Source organism: Centrocercus urophasianus, unplaced genomic scaffold, assembly GCF_019232065.1.
Source record: "Centrocercus urophasianus isolate 14NV4802_14NV808 unplaced genomic scaffold, USGS_Curo_1.0 seq_24, whole genome shotgun sequence".
Lineage (NCBI taxonomy): Eukaryota > Metazoa > Chordata > Aves > Galliformes > Phasianidae > Centrocercus > Centrocercus urophasianus.
The window spans coordinates 16,469,329-16,491,134 of NW_024884800.1; the positions used below are offsets into that span (position 1 = coordinate 16,469,329).

Genomic DNA, 21,806 nt, shown 5'->3' on the forward strand with positions numbered 1-21,806 from the left:
TTCCACCTGCTGCCTGGCTCGGGAAATTCCATGCTCTGTCGATCAGCACATGAAGTTGATCTTCATCGGTGGGTGCTGGCTTTTGTTCCCATCTGCTGTGGAGCTGGGAGAAGGAGGCTCATTGTTTCATCGATCCAGTACTGAGATCTGTGGTTGGTAATGAGGCAGGTTTGGGTTTCGACCCTGTTTGGGACACTGGATAAATCTTGTGAGCTTTAGAATTATTGAAATGAGGGGCTGTATTGCCTTGATGGTGCTCAGTTCTGCTCAATGCAGGTATTGAGATGCTATTAGATTTTGTTGTGCTGATATTACATGTTAGAGAACTAGATGGAAAAAGAGGAAACTATTGGGATATCTTTCTTTCATTGCTTCCATTTTGTTCAAGAGAAACCCAAACACCAAAATAACCCAGCCTGGAATTTGACCATGAACTGGAGGGAGGAAAAATAAGCTCTGTTTGTGCCCAGTATCCCAGAGAAACCATGCAAGGGCAGTTCATTCTTAGATAAAGGAGGGCCAAGACTGATAAAATCTCAAGTTATCTCCCACATAAACACTGGCACCACAAGTTAAGTGACTTAACTTTACGCTCCTCTTTTTTTCTTAACTTTCTGTCATACCCAAATGTATTGAGATGTGTCTGATCTGGGGAAAAATGAGATCAGATACTTAGAAATAAATGCACATTTAAAAAGATGATGATACATCACTTGGAATTACCTACATTCATGAGTCCCTCGTTACACATTTGCCAGTAGCACCCTTGTTTGGCAGTGCATTTAAATGGAACTGAGGTTCTGGGCAGAACTGAGTCGGCACCAGCTAAATAGCACAGGCTTTAGCTGTGCTCCCACAGTCACTTCTTGCCATTCTATGGACAACAATCTTTTCCTCCTCAAAGCCATGGTTAACAGCAGAATCCACGAGAAGGGTCGATGAAGGATTCTCCTTGTTGAAAAAGAGAATGAATTGAAGAAAATGGCATTGGAACTCAGGTAGATTTCATATCCTTACAAATCAAAGCGGGTCAAACTGTTTCTAAGTATTCCTGCTTTCTTCTTTTTTTTTTTTTTTTTTAAATACCCAGTATAAATCTTTATAAAACTTTCTGACAAGGAAAAAGAAAAGAATGACAAGGAGCTGTAATCTCACTCTTCTCTTACTGACTGGTACCAACCTGTGCCAAGGAAACAGAATCCCTCCCTCATCTCAGAGCTCCAGTTGGCCAAACATGCCCTCAGTGTTGGCTGCAGACTTTAGATTAAGCTGTCTCTAGAGCAGGTCTGTTCCAGGTGCAGAGAGCTGGCACCTGGCCTAGGAATGCCCCGAGTTGTGTCTAGCTCTCAGATCAGAACCACACACCATCTTTCTGATGGACATTTTAAAAAGCTCCATCACGTTACAGTTTATTTTTCTAACTGTCATCCAGCTCCGTGCTGCAAGGAGGAACTCTGCTCCGTGAAGTTGGCAGCAGGCTGAAAGCTCTCAAGGTCCCATCATTCCTGGAGATACATGCCTAAATACCTGCAGCACAAAACAGCTCCAGATGGGATTTATTTATTCACTTATTGTAACCAAATTTTAGAAGATGTCTCAGGAAGGGGCATCGGACAGACAGACCACTCAGATGGAAAAGCCTGCTGGAGCTTGCCACTCCAACCTCCCCCTGGTAGCATCGCCTCTGCGTTTGCTGCCAGGATGCTGGCTTTCCATTCCTTTGTGCCAAACAGGGCTGGCGGTGGCTGGGAGGGGAGGAAGGGCGTCTGCGGTGACTGTGCGAGGGTTTGGAGACGTCTCGTTGTCTTTGAACCATAGGAAAAGTTCTAGGTGTGAATTCTCAATCTGGGCTCCTCGTTTTGAAAGGCAGCCAGTGTCGAAAACAAGCTGGGCAGCCTGACAAGCTGTGTGCGCTTTGGAAGAGGGAGGAGAAAGGAAAATGCGGGACGGTGTGATTCTTGCAATGTAACAGTCTTGGTACCCCTAGAAAGCACAGTGCAGGACAGTGACGGAGTAAATACAATCCCTGACTTCCTGAAAGTAACTCCTTGGATTTGCTTAGAGCTCAGATGAGCCAGGAAGAATTTCTGTATAGAAAACAGCTGGATGACACGAAAGAAACAGCCCATTCACAGACTGAGGCAAATCAATCTTGCTGTTATTTCTCAGGGGGAGCAGGAAATACTCCCTCTGCTGGGTAGAGAAGTGCTGTGAGCACACGGCCTTTACGAGGACCAACTTTCACTCCCTCTGGAGATGGTCACTTGGCCCTTCTGGGGCACAAGCTGCCTGTTCCCAGCACTGTATCACTGACATCGGACCAGTTCTCTCAGCTCTGCTGGAGTGCCAAGGGCAGACTCCATCACTGTACACTGACAATCAGCTCCAGCATTAGTAGGGTCAACTTCAGAAGAAGGGATGCAGCAGTGAAGCAGGATGGCAGAGCTTTGATGTAGTGTGTTACTTACAGGAACACAAGATAGGAACAGATTCTCATCTCAGCACGAGTGACATTTCTGCTTCTAACAGTGCTCATTGCTTTCATATAACAGAGCTTTCATTGCCATTCGTTCAGTGGCACAGGTGAGGGGAGGCTGGCTGAAAAAGAAAGCAGCAGTAGGAAGACGGACCTGTGGAAGCAGTCCCACTTGCTTTTTCCCCAAATCGCCTAGGTGCTCAGTTTCATTCGGTACCCTTCCAAACACGAGCCACATTTCTACCTGTTGCAGAGCTTACTTACATCTTCGCTCGCTCTGACCGCAGCTCGGGCAGCCGAGCAGCACCCGGCGGCACGCGAACCCGGCGCGCGTGCGAGAAGCGTTGCGGGAGGAGCGGGGGCCGCGGGGGCATCCAGAAGCACGACGCCGCACCGCACCGGGGGCGGCACCCCGTCCCGTCCCCGAGGAGCGCACTCGGAGCCCGGCGCCGCGGGAGGGGCCGCCGCGGGGCTGCGGAGCGGCGGGTGAGTGCGGCGGCGGGGCGGGTGCTCGTGGCGGGGCCGGGCGCGTTCCCGAGGAGGGCTGCGTACGCGTCGCTGCCGCCGCGCCGCCTTTGGAGCGCGGGGTCCGGCGTCCGCGTGAACCCGCAGCCCTTCGGGATCAGACCTCTGTGCCTGATGCCTCCGAGCAGCCGTCTGACTTAGGTGGGTTCGCCGGACTCGTCGCACTGATCGGTGCGAACGGGGCTTGGTTTTTGCCCCTTGCGTCGCTCCGGCACTGCCGGCCGTGTCCCGCACGAGTGCCGCCCCGGGACCGGGGGAGCGGGAGCCGCGCGGTGCGGGAGCCGGGCCGCGGCGGGGACGCGGTGAGAGTGGCGAAGGGAGCAGCCGAAAGATGCGCGGGCAGCCGCCGGGTCCCTGATGGTCCTTTTGCTGTTAGGAGCACGAACTCACAGACAGCCGCGTGTCGGGAGCAAAAGCGCAATCGCGCGTCTTTAGCGAATTGTGTGTGATACAGCTCTTGTGCCGGTAGGAGGGGCTCGAGTCGGGGCTCCGGTCGAGCTACCGAGCCGCGGGCGGTGCGAGCGGAGCGTCGCCGACCCCATCGAGCGGCTTGCGGGCTCTCCGCTCTGCTCCAGCTCCTGCCTGGGCAGCGCCTCCCAGAGCCGTGCCTGCCCGCGTGTCCTCCGGCCACGTCCTGCGGGATGCCGAGCCTGGGCAGCCTTCCCGCAAACCCCGGCATCCGTCAGAGCCCTCCGGTGCAGGCCGAGAGACTTCAGCCCTGCAGTCGGGGTTTGGAAGGGGTGCACGTGTTCCCATTCCCTTGCGGTTCCTGTTTCTGCCGCTCTTTTCTGCTTTGCCTCGTCCTTTTGATACTTTGGAGGATTTGATGGAGGTGGCTTAGAGAATACTGCTGGGAACCCTTAAAACAGCCCTCGAAAGCCAAGTGTAAGAGCACTCTGTTCTTAACAGCTTCACGAATGTGAGTTTTCTGTTTGTTTTGCTCTCACAGAATATATTTAATGACAGTTAGGATTCCAGCACCTTTGTAGATTTGTGAGGAGAAATACAAATACGTGTCTTGCTGCTATAAAACATTCAGCTATGTACCTGTACTGTGTGCTTTCACTACTATGCAAAGCCAACTTATGTGAACCAAAATCAAATTTCTGAGTTTCCTACAAAGCTCTGGAATTAGAATACTTGTTTCACTTACGTTCCTTGCTTGTGATTTGATGGGAGCTTTCTGAAACCAGAATGTCTCGGATTGCTGTGACCAACAGGATGGAGATATGCCCAGTGCAGATCTGATGACTCAAAACTGTTTGTCCCTCAGGACCCACAGCACAGGTTTTGGCTGTATCTGGACATTTGGGAAGCAGTTACTTCTGTAGATTTTTCTTCAGTCTTTCCTGCTGCCGCTAAGCACAAACTCAACCAAAAAGTTAAGTTTGATGTCTTACGAAGTGTCCTGTTTCAGAATTAATGTTTGCCTCTGCTGGCAGTGTGGTTTAATTTACCAGTCCCAGTACTGCAGGCAGCAGCGCAGCTACATTTTATTTTCACAGGAGAAGCTGGATGGTGGTCAGAGAAGAAGTGAGAAGTTCAGCTCGGTCCAAGCACCGCTTCGTACAGGGCTATTTATTTAAAATCCAAATAAATGTGTGTAGAGTCCACTGGTTATTTAGAATGTTTCACAAGGAAGCCCTGTCTGCACATGCAGGTACCGGGATCGTGTGTAAGCGCTGAGGAAGGGTTGAGGTGTCCCTTGTTTTTTACCAGCTGGGAAAATGAGCACTCGGGAAACAACACTTTGTGTACATGGGAGAGAGTCTAAAACATTTAATGCCAGCAAACACATCTTTAATCCTTACTGCCTGATCTCTGCTAAAATCCACTACGACTTTGACCAGAAAGCTTATTGCATTCGATACTGCTGAAGAGATCTGTTCCTATATATGTATTTATTTCTATGAAAACTGTATAAATGAAAAGAAAGCACACGTTGGTGTGGCCAACTAGGGAGTTGAATTATTTTTCCCCTCCTGAGGATTTGCAGTAATCCTCATGTTTGTATGCGGTGTGGTTGTTCTCAATATCTTTAGTTACGTAACGTAAGCACCCAGCTGTGTCATAAGTCAGGCAGAGGACAGAGCCCTGTGACTGCCGTCCCTGCTGCAGTCTGCAACGACAGGTGATGATTTGGGGAGCTGCTCTCGGTGCAAGGACTCTCGCTGTTTTTAGTGAGCTCTGGATGTGGCCCGGTCTCGAGCTGCAGTGGCTTGACTTTATTGGAAAGCCACCAGAATCATGTTGAGTCATGCGTACGCAGATGCACACACATCCTATGAAAGTCTAAAATAGCTTTCAAAAGCCATGCCAATGCCATAGATGCCATTTGAATTTCATCAGTTTCTTCTAAATTAATTCAGTAACATCATGAGACTTTGTTACTTTGATGTTGGTTGTAGTGGAAATGCAGTCCTGTCCCCCGTCATTCCCTCAGATGAGTTTCAAGAGGGCTGCCTATTCTTCAGCCCATTTAAGCTCAGTCTATTGCTTACGCATAAAGCCGTGTGCATTTCTCTCCATCTGGAGGGCCTTATCTCCATATCTTTGGTTGACATCTTGTATGTGCAATGGAAGGAGTAGGTCAGAATGGAAGGCAGGTCAGAACTTGAAACCACCTCTTTGGCAAGCAGCAAATGCTAAGATTTGCAGCTGATGGTGTTAACAAGGATCATTTCAACTTATATTCCTCCATCATTGTTGCCAACTACTGCAGTTTCCCCATAATCCCATGCGATCTCTTCATCGTAGCTCACACAGAGAAATGGTCATGCAAGATGCTAAATCTTCTGACCAACTAACAAAGCAAAGCCAGGCAAAAAAGCCCAAATACACAGCCCCAAAGCTTGAAACAGGACCTGCAGTGGTTCAGAAACTGAACACGAAGGGAGTGCCAAATGTTATTTCCAAAATACCCACTTGTTGCATAGTTTTGCTGACTCAGGGGGGTTGAATTTGGGGTGACCGCAACTCCTCAAAGCACTTAAGACTGTAGGAAGTAATGAGGATCTGATTTCACATGTAAATTGTTCCTTAAACGTCTGTAGGGTAAAACATAGGTTAGAGCTCATGATTTTACTTTGCTTTGCTTAGAAGTCGAGCTAACCTCAGCCAAATGGTAGGCCAGGAGTTGCACAGCTTCTCGCGCTTTCGCTGCTGTGCGTTGGATTGCCACCTGCTGTTCCAGCCCCTTCCCCTTCCTGCCCAACAAGCAGCTCTTTAATTCCACTGACATGAAGAAGCCGTCACCATTAAATATGAAAATCTGTTAAATAGAATTGCTATGATTTGTCAGAAAACGTCGCAGCAGTTTGCAGTTGACCTTGTCTTAGGCTTTCTCCCAGTCTACACTTGGTAAGACCATTTCTGTATTCCATGGGGTGGCATGGGAGGGATAGCACACATGGGTCAGGCTGCTGCGCACTGAATCTTTGCTGAATCTTTGCTCTTTTGAGAGCCAATGCTCTTTTTAAAAATAATCATTCATAATCATTTCTAGTTTAAGAGACTTGGAGTTGCAGCCTGTCCCACGCCATCTGCGGACATTTCCTCACCCTGGCCTGCAGTACAAGGCAAAGCAGCATTGTTCCCAGGCTCGTTGCTGTCTCGCTGCACATGACTGCAGCCAGGTAACAGGGACCTGAGGCTCTTCTTCCCATCTCAGGATAAATCTTGTCTCTGTGACTCAAAAAACCATGTCTTCTGGTGTACTGGAAGTGCTGGGCAGGGGAAGGCTTAGAAAAGACGCATTCTCTCAACCCGTTTTCTGTCAAAGTGGTGCCAGGATTTCTGAGCTCTGAATTTACCTTCTGTTTTGTGTGATAGATTTCACTGGTCAGCTGGGAGAAGCAAAAGGGTGAGGGAGAGAAAGCAAGGCAGCCCGGCTGTGTGGTTTATGTGGTATTTGAGAAATGGGCCAAGAGCTTCTATGTAAATTTAAACTGCAGTCCCATATATACAGTATATTTATCCAGGAATATGCTACAAGCTGGGAATATGTATTAGCATGCTTTCTTGACTTTGTTGCTGTTTCAAGCAATGCGTTTCATTTAAGTCTGCCAGGAAATGATTTAGCACCTCAGAGGCAGCTCGTGGGTTTATATAACTGACTCTTTAAATCTTGACTAAAAAAAAGGGAGATGGGAAGATGATGTTATTGAGAATGGGGCATAGAAAACTCCTGTGCACTGGGAAAGTAAAGTCACCTGGAGCTGCTATTTCAGAACAGCTGCGTGGAAGTTCCTTTCAGAGTTCTTTGTTCTTTCTTTGCAGATACACGAGGAAAGATGGTATTTCCAGGTGTGTAGAGCTGTACAGTTTCAAAGTTGTCAGTCCTTTGGAAGAGGCATAGCTTGCAGCCGTTCCCCTTCAGAGTGTGTTTCAAAACCACAGGGTGGTGGATTTGCTTACTCTTGAGAGTTCAGGAGCAGTAATGATAGAGTGAGCAGAAGCACAGTGAACAGCCTACACGTATAATGTTAACTACCAACATGGACTTCTTTAAGCACTGATTTTTTGAAGTCCTTTCCTTTTGGGGGGATGCAGCCTTTGTGCATTATCGCTTTGTTGCCACAGTGATGTCTGAAGATTTGATGAATGTTAAACTCCTAATGCTGTGATATTGTATTGTGGAAGAAAATATATTAAAATGTTAAGGTTCTTAAAATAAATCAGCTTAAAGCAAGAAATCAGAGTCAAGGAAAGGCTATCATTTATCACTGAAGTTCTTACTTTAGTTGATTTGTTGAGCTCATAGACTGTGCTAAGGGTTATGTGCTGTGGTTTTAATGAGAAGCAGTGTGAAATTGTGTTAAGAGGAAAGAGAAAAAGGGGAGCAAAGCAGCACCCAAAGAGTGGTGAAAGACCCTTTCCCTGTGCAGGGGATTTTGCATGCGTAACGTATGTGGGACTCTCCAGAGATGACGTACCTGCTGGTTTTGTAGCAGCCTCTGAGCAGAGGAAAAGCTTCATCATGTCAACAGCTTTACTGATGACTAGTAGTCACTCTGCAGTGCTCAGTGATATTCCCTTGGGATTTGTTATGGTTATTTTACTCGTATCTCATTATTTTTAGCAATTACATATGAATTTATGGTGGAAAAACTTTATGCAACCTAGGGGAAATATCCAGAATCTCAGCAGTATTTGTACTTGGTTACAGTTGCCTTAGTGAAAGAGTAAAACTCATCCACTGTGAGAAAATAATGCAGTCTTGGTGTTCTGCAATCAAGAAAGCAACTCAAATCCATCCTGCAACTTCTCTTAGCAACCTTTCATTGCTTTTAAAGGCAATCTAGTCTGTAATTCACATCATATATCAATATTCCTTAATAAATGGAGATCTTGCTTAGCATTTGTGTCCAAAGGTAGCTGAGTGCAGAGCAAGCGTGCCTTGTCCTTAGGCTGCACACTGGCTTATGTCCAGGCAGTGCCTCAGTTTGTCCCCTTGCAGGCAGTATTGGTGCATTAACCTCTGTGCTGTACTCACAGGAGCTGTTTCATGGCCTGATCTGTGTTTGCCTTCTCACGTAGGTGCTGCTAAAACCAGCAGAAGAGATGAGTGGCTTTTCAGCTCATGGCACAGGGTGACAAGTGCTCCTTGTCCCAGTGGGATATGTGTTGGCTGGTATTTCACTGGATGGAAGCTGCCAGAATGGAAGCAAGAAGTTGGTACCCAAAGCCAACACTGTTGGATCTCAATCGTGTTGTGTCTGGGCCAGCAAGGTGGACCAGAGTGGTGGGGCTGGATAGTGGCATTTGTCCTGGGAGAGCTGTACATATCTCCTAAACCACTTCATAGAGCAGAAGGAGTACGATGGACTTCAATTTGTCATGACTCAAGTAGCTTTTTCAGATGCTGCTGCTCCCGTGGCAGTAGATGGACCCGTCAGCTCAGCACTTGCTTAAGCTCTGTAGTTGTACCCTTAGAAATGGGATGGACCAAGCTGAGATCCAGTTCAAGCATGTGTTTAAGTGACTTGGTGACTCAGAACTGTAATTCATTCAACAGTTTTAGGTAAAATTCTTCTGCAATTAGCATATTTCCTGCTTGTAGATATCTAATCATTAGGTATTTTTCCCTTCCCATTACGATGGGAGCAGTGCCAGCATATGTAAGAGACAGTTGGGAACAAACTGGATATTTAAAGATTCCCAGAACTTGAATCGGAGAAATATGGGAGGCTGCTGTGTCAGGACTGTGCTGGGGTATGGAACTGTTCTGGCAACATCGTCTCAGTATGGGATATGTTTTATTATGTGATGATTTTAAAACTCTGGGCAGGCTGGGCCAAGTTGTGAGGTGGAGCAATTGATTTCTAGTTTAACTCAGCCTTTTGATGCCAGTGATTCTGTAGGAGTTCCCACAGCTGAAGCCTAGCTAGTGAACTAAGTTATCTTAGATATTTATAGGGTGCCTATTCTTGTAGGGTCTTTCTAACCATCGTTACAGAGAGAGGGAGGATGGGAAAAAGCTCCAAAACACAGTTCCAGGCACCAGGAGCTTTGGGTTCAGTCTCGGTTTGTGGTTTCTGGAAGAGTCACTGGATTGCTCTGCCTCAGTTCCCCATCTGTATCCGCAGTAAGACTGCATTCTGTGCAGAGGGACACAGGTCTGGCGCTTGTGATTAATCTTGCAGATACCAAGTGGTGGGAGTAAATTTATTATTACTCAGTGCATTCGACTTATTTTGCAGTTTGTGAAATGAAACAGATACTGTATGCCTGCCTTTAAGCAGAGGAAAGCTAACAAAGGAAAAGAGACGTTGCCATTGCCTACTGATTTGAGTTAAATGTCAGCAGTATGCAGTTCTAACTCATATTTTTCTGTTCATTTCCCTTTGGAGCAATAAAGCCTGCAGGCAGGACGTTCAGGGACCTCACTGCCCTTCTCTGAACGTTAACGGTCACTTTATCTTTAGCCTTGTGTTTGCAGGCACTGGAGTCAGACAGCCTTTTCCTCAGAGCTGTGCTTCTGTCATTTCCCGTATTGTTACTTCAGCCCGTGAGATGGCATCTGAGATGACCTTCGCTTTTGAATCTTTATTTCAGTGGCGGTAGAAATTCAGGATGCTGATGGCCTTCAGAACATTCTTCCAGATGTGCGAGTCCCCAATTATACCTGTGCAAACAAATGAGGAGTAATTCCGTCCAAGAGGTGGGCCTACATCAGCGCAAAGCCAATATCCAGGGAAGTCATTAAACTTGATTGCTTATTCACAGCACAGGCGTTGCTGGCAGCGTAGGTCTGATCCGTCTCCAAGGGTGCACGGTGTGTTGCAAGAACACTGACTGCATCTCTCCCTAGAGGGGAATTTGGGAAGGATGGGGTGTAGAGAACTCCAATCACTATTCAAGGCGTCTCGGGATATTTGTTTAGGCTCAGTAGCTGTTACCTCTGATGTTCGACACGCAGACTAGGCAGTGATCCATGCGCCTGAAGCTACGTACCGTGTTCTCACATTTCTTTCCAGATGGTCGTGCATATTGGTGCCTGCCTGGACTCCAAGGAGGAAAAGCCGTGTTGTTGGAACGTCGTGTTTTTTAACACAGTATTTTCCTAAGTCAGAACGTGTAGAAATAGAGCTCCTTTGTTCAGCTTCCACACTACCCAAACTTAGACAAAAGAACCACAGTTTTCCAGTATAGAAAATGTTGACCATGCTGGTATTTTCGCAGGAAATACCAAGCTCTTCCTCTGTGTCAAAAAATAAAAATAACAAAAATCTGCTTTTCATTCGAACTCATTATAATGTTAAATTTGAGATTTATGGTCTTGGATGGAAAAAAAGCAGAGACATGAGAGGCAGCACTTCCTGCTATATTGTCTATGTACACAGGGGCCTCCTTAAGTTCTCTATAAATAATGCATTTTTACATGCAAATCAATTGCAAATTAGTAAAATGTCCCTCAAACACCCCTCCCTCCATCTGCAATTGTTTGTTTGGCAATTGATATTTTCTGACACTGAAGTGTGAGCACACGTCTGTGATCCTGCTGCAAATCTGGGGGAAATTACCTTTTAAAGGACACGTGGTCTGACCTTCATCTCCAGATAATCCAGGAAGAGATTGTGTTTGACTGTGCAGACACAAAAGAGGCACAAACTAGGCAAGAGAGGTGCAGTGTACTGGTATCCTTTTTGCCATATTTTAAATTCAGTAATACACTGGATATACCATACTGAGGTTAATCTTTGCTCCTTGCTCAGAATTGAAGATGTTAGTGAGAAACTGTGAAGCAATTCATAATTGGAACTGCCAAACACTAGAACCAGAGACTGTATGTATTGCCGCAGTCTTTGCAATATTCTTTTTATTGAAGGATCTTGCAGCAAGTCCTCCAGCAGGAAATAACAACCACTAAAATCCCCCAAATCCCAGACACTGCACACAAAGTGTAAAAACAGACACAATTAGATCAACATTCAGTAATCAGACTCCAAAGCAAGTATCGTGGCAAATTCTTCAGGCTCAGATGCATTAATAAGAAGCTGGTATAATGCACAGTTAGAGGCTCCTGGCTGTACTCTACTTTTGGAGATAGGCTTTGACCCTTGTTTTCCTTCTAATGTTAATCACAGATGAATGTCTGAACTCTGAAAGGCAGAAATCCTCTTATCTTCACTTCTTTGTTTTCTGCAGAATGCTGTGGGTGATTCCAACCCAGTTGCTTAAAGCTCTGATAGTGCAGCTTTTAACAGTGATGTGTGGACAGTTGTTTCTTGAGTATTGAAGCATTTTCGCTGAAAATTCCCAAGCCAGGCCGATTTGCCAGCAGAAGAATCTCACTTGTAAGAAGAATGAACATGTTTCTGCGTTGGAAAAGTGCTCCTGAGTGTCACATTTATGCTAGCACGTGGTTAAATGATCCATGTGCCAAATGCAAAGAGCACTGTGGTGTGGGGAGAGCAACCTGCAGTATTGCAGTTAGATTTCGGTGCAGGATTTGTTGCAGGTTATTGTGGATGGAAGGGCTCAACATGTTTGGTTCAGTTGGAATGGCACAGATTTCTAAGTACTGAGGCAAGATCAAGTGCAGCGTAAAAACTAGTCTGAAAGCTCTCAATCTCCAGTTGGATGTTGGGAAAAAATTCTCTGAAAGAATGGGCTTCCTGGGGAGGTGGTGGGGTCACCATCTCTGGAGGTGTTCAAGAAATGTGTAAATGTGGTACTAAGGGACATGGTTTAGCAGGGAAATAGTGGTGGTAGGTGGGTGGTTGGACTGGATGATCTTGGAGGTCTTTTCCAACCTTTATGGTTGTATGGCTCTATGATTCTTTTCTGTGAACCTATGTTTCAGCGCTTGATGATAGCAGCTGGAGAGCTGGGAGCTAGACTCTGGCCTGTGGATTTGCCCCACACACCTTGTTTCATGTCCAGACATTGACTGTGTTACTTTTTCACTGAATTCTCACTTGACAGGTGCTGTGCTTTTCACAGCAGCAAAGCCTACCAGAGCAGCACAGCCAAAGCATGACCTTGTTAGGGACTGGGAGAAAGGGAAGTAGGCTGCGTTTTGGTAGGGGCTGAGGGCTAGAAGTGAGAGACCAACGTGTGCCTTGTGAATAGGAAGTCAAGGCAGAGACACTGACATACACTGTGAATGTGCTATGGTCTGCCAGTTTACCATAGGATTTCTCTTCCTACCCTTACACTTGCAGGCTGAAAAATTCACCAAAAACTTTTGTCTCCTGAAAATTGGTTAAGAAATGGTCTAACAGCGATGTTTAAAAGCAGTTGGTGAATCATGAGGTGTCAAAGCTCCGTGACATCTGGTCCTCCCTGCTGTGTTGCACCGTGCACGTGTCCTGATGCTGCTCAAGCCAGCTTTGAGTGGGCTTTTTGAGAAGCATGAAGTGTTTGCTGCCTCAGAGCCCAGAAGGTAAGGACACGGTTTGCCCTTGGAGATTTAGCTGCAAGAGGCTGTGAGAAAAGCAGTAGATCTGTTGGACATGAAACATATTTTGCATTGCTTGCTGTGTGTGTAGCTCCTAACACCTCTGCTGTCGGGCTGCTGGTGTGCACCCTGTGTACGTGTGTGTGTGTAGGAAGTGGCTGTGGAAACGGGCCAGTGTGTTCAGCTTATTTTGAGTTTCCTGTTCTGGATTACCAGTTGCTGTTGGTTACTTACTTTGAAGAGGTCTTTCTTGTTGAAATTGCCCATAAAACAGCTAAGTCTCTGATTTTGTGAATTATATCTTAGTGCAACCTTTCTCGATGATTGAGGCGCTGGCCTTGCTCAGACTTGCCTTCCTCCTTCCCTTTGGAGAAATTAAGAAACTTGGGAATCTTCACAGGCACTGCCGCTACCTCTGCATCACCCCGAGGAAGGGCACCTTGCCATCTGGAGCACTCGTTCCACCTGCAGACAGACAGAGAGGATGAAGGCAGATTAGGATGTGCAGTGATCGAGGGAATAGTAAGGTTACTGGGCTGTGGGGGGAGCAGTGGCAGTGAGTAGGAAGAAGTCAAGGGGAGTGCTTGTTTCAAACAGAAACGGGCTAGAATGTTTGTTTTTCAGTCAGGCCAAGCCACAGACTTTAGAGGAAATTCAGATCTGATTCAGCTTCCAGGTGTCTAAACTTGCTCTCTCCCCTATCTTTAAAGAACAATCTTTAGTTCGCCAAAGTCTGTATTCTGTGGTAATTCGGTGTTCATCTACTTACCAAGCTGAAAACAGCTTTTATTAATTAACTGGAAGCAGAGCAGCCCGCTCATTTAGCACTTGACGAGGAACAAGCTAATGTCAGCTTGGCTCCTGTTTGACTGCATGACCTGTATAAGCATCACGTAACTGCTTACTTGCACTGTGGACTTGGAGCCATGATATTTATCAGCATCACAGGTTTTGGATCTCTACCCAGAAAGCTCCACGTGTAGCTACTTGGAGCTGTGCAAGAGATGAAGAATCAGAGCCACAAATAAGAAATGCTGCCATGAAGTGGCTTGGAGACTGATATGGAGATAGAGAATAAAAAGGAGTAAATCCTGAGGTGGGGTAATTATTTTTAATGACTGTTTACCAGTCTGTGCTTCTTGGAAAGTAAAGGGTCTTTCTAAGTGGTGCAGTGCGTGTGGGTGAATCTGCCGGCTCCTGGGAACAAGACTGCATTTGACCTACATGAGCACCAACAGATGAAGATTTGCACTTCCAAGTAAGTAACTTCAAGACAAAAACCGAACACGTGCAAGACAAAAGAACAATGACAGGAAACATTCTGAGGGCAAACCATCTCAGGTAGTTAGCAGACAAGGAATCTGCTTTGTGTTATTAAAAGAAAATGATCTGAATCATGAGGGCCTTACTCTATGCTAGTTAAAACTATGAAATTCTTCCAAAGCCATCAGGATTACGCCCTTCCACTGCCTTTTGGATTGAGCCTTCCCCCTAGAAAGCCGTTTGATCTTTCTTGCTTTTAAATACAAATGTGAACTTCTGATGAGGTTTCCTTCATTTCTTGCTAGAAATGTTTCTTTTGGCAGCGGTTTCTGAACCAAATGCTGGGCAGATTTCAAGTGCAGCCCCATGACTGAGGTTTTGTACCAGTGAGAATGTTTCCCCAGTAGTCTCCCTGAATTCTTTCTCAGTGGTTGATAACCTACAACCAAAGTTTTGGGTTTGACTTTTTTTCTGTGGGCTTCTCAGTGGGTGGAGGCTAAGGCTCGTAGCTGGCTCGTAATTAGGATGAAGAGTTTGGACTGGAATCATTGTGACAAAAACAGTAATTCAGGACAGCAGTAAAACTAAAATCAACTTGTGCTAGTGCATTTTTGCATCTTTTTCAAATAGGAAGCACATCTTCAGGTCAGGTTGGATTTGCAGTTTTTCTGTGGATGGCATTGTGAAAGTTTTCTCTCTCCTGCTGGGAGTCTAGATGAGAATATGATTCGGTTTGTTAGTGATAGCTCTTGCACTTGATATCATTTATTGTTTGTGTCACAGCTTTCCTTTATGTATGGGATTTTATAGAAAATAAATGGTGTTCAAAGGTTCATAATTCATAGGTTACACAGTTCTGCACTGTTATGAAGCTGCTACAACAGTCCGTTCTGGGACTGTGCACCAGGGGGACATTTCTCAAACTTTGTGTCTCTATTGCAGGAAAGGTGTTAAAATATTTCTCTTAATATTCTAGAAGAAATGATCCACGTTAGACACTGGTATCCATTGATGGTGCGTTTCAGCAGTGCTGACAGTGACAGTGAGGCATCTCCACTGGTGCAGGTTTTGACAAGCACAGCATCCAGGCTCTTGTTCATCACTGGCAAAAATGCAGAGCTAGTAGTGGTGACTTTATGAAAAACAGTGTTTTGTAGCTGAGAATTTGCTCTATGAAATGGTGTGATCGTGCTCTTTGCATCAGTTGTAGTTTCCATGGAAATAAATAGGGGGGGCATTACTTTCAGGGAGATCTTTGTGTATGTGGCCCGAGGCAGTTTCTGTTCACTCAGTGCTGCCCAGGCGAACCAAAATGTTGGGCACCTGTTCTGCATGGACTTAATGCAGCATAATGCTGATGTGTGGGCAGCCCTGCTGACCCTGGGCTCGGGTCATTGTCTGAACAGAGCTGCTGTGGACATGTTCCCAGCATTAAACCAGAGCTGTTCTTCTGCACCCACGAGGGTCTCCTAGTGGCAGTGAGGCACAGCTGCTGTGTGTGCCATCAGTGGGCATTGCCAGGCAGGATTTTTCTAATACAGGTGTGGTGGCTGTTTGAAATTCCAGAGCTTCTTGCCTGGCCTTGCGGTACTGCAGGGACGTAGTTTTGGCTGTTAATGTGTGGAGCAGCACATTAGAATTGCTTGTGATTTACAGTGAGTTGGGCTGACGCCTGTGCTGGAAGGTCCTGTGCACCCTTTGTGTGCTGGAGAATGGCTGCAGGTTTGTGTGATGATGGTGTGAATATTTTCTGTAGCCCATTTAAAAAATAACAAAAATGATATAATCTCTTCGGGGCTTCTTTCTATCCTAATTACAGTCAGTCCCCTCATTAGCCCCGCAGGGAGACGGAACCAAATGCCATATGGTATTTGACACTTAGGATGCCGTGCTCACCAAGAGCTGGAAGGAGGCAGGGAAAGGGGGAGTTAACAATTCATAACCATGTATGGAGCAGGCACAGCCCTCCTTGGACCCGGTTCAGCAGAGTCTGAGGGCCTCAGATCAGGAACTTTATCTGGCTAGTAATTGCATCGGCACGCTGCCTTCTTGTGCGTGCGTGTGGGCACTCGGTGAGCAGGGCACAGCGCTGCCGAGTCTTTGCGCTAGCATCTGTGTGCAAGGATGAATTAAATGCCTGCACACCTCTGCGAAGGACCATGGCTGGATTCTACAGCTGCCTGAGAAGTGAGAAGTAAGTGCCATGTGGAGCCCTCCCCTGCACCACGGTGGGTACGCTCACGCTCTGCTTCTCTGGTACTGCAGCAGCGCTGCACGCCGTGCTCCTGCCCTGGGACCAAAGTGCCCTTCTGAGCACCAAAGTGCAAAAAGTCAATATTGGAAAAGTCATGACTGAAATGCCAATTTGATGAGAAGTAGTTGTTTCTTTTTCCTTCACAGATATACGTGTCCACCAGCAAACACTGAAAAGGGAATGAACTTTTTGCTGTCCAGGTGTAGTGATGGGAAAGTGTTCTCTTCTTTATTAATTAGCTGCACTGTTCATGTATTAACAAATAACAAGAAATACAGAAATGCACGTTGGCTTTAAAAAATACTCAACTAGAAATCTGACATTTAATGTTTTTGTATATCTAACCTGAGGTTTGTTCTGTAATTCCACCCTGCTGAGAGATTTGATTTGCAAGAAATTCTTTTGATTGCAGAGCGGGCTGCAGAGGGAGAAGTGGATGGGACAATGCACATTAGTGTTGGTGCTTTAAATCACCACGAAGACAGCTTTTCTCTTTCCTCTGACATTCTCCCTGCTAAGGAGTGGAAGAAAATTTTCTGCTGCAAAAACTGAGGGTTGTTTTTGATGATTATTTGCATCAGCGGACTGTAGAGGGCTCTACTTTTGCATACAATACAGGATTACAGAAAGTGAAAATTAACAGTGAAAAGCAAGCAAAATTGTACCTTGAGGCTTAAGATATGAATGATGATAGTTAAAGGTAAGGATGAAGGCTTGGATAGCAGCTCAAAAGTAAAGCTTACAGCTTCCTCCTCCTCTTTGTACCTTTCCTAAAGGCTGCATCCCTTATGCCAGCTGTCTCACTTTACTCTGCTGAACTACGGATTTTCAAAGTCTCCCAGTTCTTTCTGGATTTCAGTTAGCATTCCCATCCTATGCTGACTCTTTTCCTCCTTTGAAACTTGTGACAGTGGGATGTAAGTATTTGGAAAGCAAGTCTACGTTAGGAATGAGGGGGCATGCAGTTGTGGAAGGCAAGGAGAGCCTATAAAAGATGGGCAGCAGATGAAGCTTCTTTCGTATGACATACGATTGCTTCCTTCCTTGTGGAAATCTACTTGGTTCATAAAGGACAGCATTTTTTTTCTAAACAAACTCTTCTTTCTTGTTATTCTTCAGTTTGGTTTTGACACTGGATATGTGTGTAGATTATGTTCCTCATCCTGTTGTCTCAGCCCTGTGATGTGTTCCCAAGTGGTTAGTGACTATTAATACTTTGTACTTGTTGCAAATTTACATGCAGCTTTGGCAGTGGTTATTGGCTGTTAAAACGAATCTCAGACATTAATTTCAGCAACAATGATGTTTGGAGCCTGAGATTAATTTTGGATTAAGTTCCTTTTGAGTTTCACCCAAAGTATTTGTCCTTCTGGACAGCATCGAATGTGTCACAGGAGAAGCTTCCCAAATCCTCATGTGGTTGTTGGACCTGTGGGAGTTAGTTTGCTTTGTGAATGAAATGCATTTTATGTTTTAAGCAATTGGCTTACGCACAAGTAACGATTTAGCCAAAGCAGCCCAGAGCTCCAGCACTGAAACTCAGCACTGACACTGGGAAAGAGCTCCTCTGAGCTGCTGCACCCAGCAGGGGCTCGTGGGCTGTTCTAAGAGCTGCTTTGGGTCACTGTCTCCTGCGCTGCTGCCACATCAGCCTTCAGTGCCCCACGTTTCGCCTTTGTGCACAGCAGTGCTGTGCGGCTGAGCCAGTCGTTCTGTGTTGAGTCCCACCCCTGTGCTTTGTTAATGCTCTTGGAGGAGATGCCATCCTAAGAAAAAAATTTAAAAAATCCTAATGTAATGTAACAGCACCAATCTTAATCAGCTGAATAAAAAAACTGCAGATTGTTTTCTTGTTTCTCTTTAACCAGCATTGGCAACCCCAATGCTGATCTTAAACTGTTCCTGCAGTAAGTCTGTAGCTCTTGTGGCTCATCCTTGTTGCAGAGCTATGCTGTGCTTGGTCCTGGTCTGCTGCTGGAAAAGTCAATCAGCTTTAAGCAGATATGATGCAGTTTTCTAAGGTCTGCAGAAGAATCTGTTAATATCTGCCTTTCTGTTATTGGTACTAGCCAGATACATAATTATGAGCTGAAAAAATGCGTTTGCTTGAACAGTAAGATTCACTGATGGTCAATGCAAACTGCCAATTTCCGAAGACAAATATAGCATGTTAGAAGCTATATAAAGTGTTTGGCTGAAGGCTTTGCCTGCCAGCTCAGAGCCAGCTCCTATAACAGACTCCGAGGAAACATATTTAATTGGTCTGTAGTTAAGGTGGTCACTGGAGATTTCATGGTGCCTTTCACAAGCACTCCTGGAATTATGGGGATGCTTCAGTTTGAGTGTGTTCTGCCACACCAAGCTCTGCACTTCCAGTGGAATAATTCATTTCTTTCTTTTGGTCCAAAACTGTCAAAAAGTGCTGAAAAATACATTCTGCAAAATGTGCACTCTTGTCCTGAAGACACGTTCAGCATTTGGGAAGAGCTCTTGATCAAGGGATGCATTGGGAAACTGTCAATATATTTGTGGTATATTTGTCAGCGTAGACTGATACGACCATTCCATCAAGTGAAGTTTATTTTCAGCTTAGGTGCTGCTGCATTGCTGCAAGTGAACTGGGTGTGCTTTAGAGCTCCACCAAGTGCTGCTGAAGTAGCAGCTTGGCACTGTGGGGAGCGGGGCAGTTCCAAACTGTCAGCAGCTCATTTGCTTCCTGCAGCATCTCGCTTTTGGGAGCCACATCACTGCAGAGGGGTTATGGCAGGAGACTCTTTAGCACACGCTGAGATGTGGAGCATTTCTCAAGCTGTTCATTTCCAGACAGAGGTGACAGTGCCTGGTTTCAGGAAATGGTGTGTGGAGGGTAGGGGAGGGAAAGAACTGGAGGAGGGATGTACTTTTTGGAAAGCGGGGAGCTGTCTTCACTGGGGCCAAGTCAGATAGGGTGGACTGAACAGAAGACTCCCCAGGCATTATAATCCCTTGGGAGTCTTTCAATGTGCAACCTATGAGCTTGCTCCTGTTCATGGCACTTTACCAGCATTTGGACACTGGTGAGCATTTTGTCTTCAGCTCACAAGGGTTGCTCAGCTCAGTGCTTAATACTAAAAGCATTCAGACTTAAACACTGTTTTCTTACACAAGAATAATAGAGTGAACAAAAGCAGCCAGGAGGTGGCAGAGCCATGGCACCACAGGAGGTTCAGCACAGTTAGTACAGTGGTGCTGTATTATTAACAGAAATAACAACTATTTCTAATTGTTGATTCTTTCCTTGTGACTCATCCCTGTGCAAGAAGTTCAGTTGTGTCTTACACAGACACTGTGCCAGTGAATCACTCCACTCTGCCAGTCCTCCTCCTGCTGCTCACGCTTCTCTCTGCATTGTGCTTGGTGGCTAACCATCTATGCAGCCAACATGATGTGGTGCATTTGCTGGCTGCAGGCTGAGGAATTCGAGGCAGCTGTGCCCCTATGGTTGGTTTCAGCACAGGAGCCCCCTCTCTATCGCTGCAATACCAAGTGTCTGCTGAACGTGCACCCCTAATGCCTGTCCTGCTCCTATTCCACTGAAGCAAAGCTTCTTGGCTTGGGAAAATCTGCTGAATGTGATTTTCACTCTTCTGCACCATTTGGCTGGAGTTTTTGTCTACCTTATTTTGCCAGATTGAGCCCTAAAAACATCTTGCCATACTTTTAGCTCATATTCTCTCCTTATGCCACTAGGAGTGTCTGGCTTTGTACCCTTTCAGTAAAAGAGATTAATTTGTTGTTTCCTTCCTGTACAGAGGTCTGGAAAATTTAATAGCTGTGATGCAAAGGCCTGGAGTTGGCCTTAGAAGCTGAAATCTGGCTTTAGACAAAAAGGTACCAGCTTCAAGCTGTGCTTCCAGCAGGTAACCTACTGAGCTATGTAGGAGAGCAAGAGCTGATTGCCAACCAGACCTGGCAATGCCGAGATGGGGAGACGGGTGAAAACCCAAGGGAATTCCAAGGTTAGGTTGTTATTGCTTTTCTTCTCTTACAGGTTGCTGCTGTAAGAATACAGTTGAGCACAAAATGCCTTGATTCTTTCCAAAAGCCCCACTCTAAAGTCATCGGAGCATGTATTTCTGAGTTAAGTTGTTGTGTCAACTGTTACCCATCAGGGAGTTTTAAGAAGTGTTTTGAATACAGGAAACATTTAACTGCAGGCTTTCTGATTCGTTCGTATGCTGTAGTAGCAGTAATAACAATTATTTGTACTGAGGTAGCAGGTGGCCCTCCAAGGTTTCATTGTGGGTGTCACTGTTTATACAAATTAAAGCCAGTCAGTTCATATCCTGTCTGATTTTGCGTGCAGATGCTGTCGCTGCTCATCATGCTGTGAGCAGTCAGTGCTGTGCTAGCAGTGCAGTGCTTCCACTGCAAGGTACACGAAGAAGCAGAGACCTGGGCCACACGTCCTCACTCATCCTTTAACCGTGCTGCGCCGGTGTGAGCTGCTGCACTCATATGGCTGCACAAGTACCAGGGTGCTGGTGGTCTGACATGGCCTGTCACTGTGTCACAGCACCTTGGTGGCCGTGTCACGGCTGGAGGGACAGCAGCACACTCAGCTGGAGCAGGGGAACATTGCTGTGCAGACAAAGGTTCTACTTTCTGACCGTTCAGCCAGAGCTAAGGCGGTGTTCCAGCTCCAATTTTTTGTTGTGGTTGTTTCTTTTGGCCTCACAGTTTCAAGGATCTGGTGCTAATTAGAGAACTGAATGTTTGACTTTTATTCGCAGTGAATTCATTTATGCTTATTCATTCTAAGAAATATGTAACTGTGTGCTCTTGCCAGGCTTTGTAAGTATCTCTCACCTAACAGCACAGCTCTGATCCCTGCAGAGGTTGAGGCATGAGGGGGATGCATGTGAGCGCTCTGGCTCAGCACCATACTGCAGACATCATGTTAATCCTCAAGCTGTCCCTGCACCTGGGGAAAATACAGCCTGACTGAGGTGTAGAGGAGTAGTTTGCTGATTCATTCTAGGAAATTACTTTTCCTCCTCTCAGCTGAGTGAAAGAATATTGCAGTAGTTGAAATTTCATTGTTTTCCTTCATAGAATGCAAATTGTCTCATTGCTTCCTCTCTTGCCACTCTTGGCCAGTTAAGGTCTTGCAGAATGCCTGTCCCCATCTGATCTTTCGCCAAAATATCCTCTTGTCAGTACCCTCTTGTGGTCCTTGCCCTCTTTGGTGTCACCCTCCTGAATTTCAGCCATTTTGGATACCCTCTCTACTCCCTGATGTCTCTGTCTTCCTCAAGCTAAATGCAACTTGCTTCTCTATTGGTGCGAACAGCATTGGCTCAGATGGTCTGATTTTAGTGGAGTGTGTGTGAATGCACTCTCAG

General features: G+C 45.9%; 1 protein-coding gene across 5 annotated transcripts in view; it reads left to right on the plus strand.

Moving 5' to 3' along the window:
- The first annotated feature begins 3,067 nt into the window (after positions 1-3,067).
- The window catches only part of KIAA1210 (KIAA1210 ortholog), a 52,172-nt gene continuing 33,433 nt past the window's right edge, over positions 3,068-21,806 (plus strand). Inside the window, exon 1 of one of the 5 annotated variants that reach the window (XM_042825381.1) lies at positions 3,068-3,142. Coding sequence is in view for 2 of the 5 variants with exons in the window: in XM_042825377.1 (XP_042681311.1) it covers positions 16,328-16,362 (35 nt within the window). In the remaining 3 variants the exon portion in view is untranslated. Of the gene's footprint in view, positions 3,143-3,691; positions 3,921-16,197; positions 16,401-21,806 lie in introns of those variants that run through there. The other 4 variants (XM_042825380.1, XM_042825377.1, XM_042825378.1 and 1 more) reach the window with 4 other exon arrangements.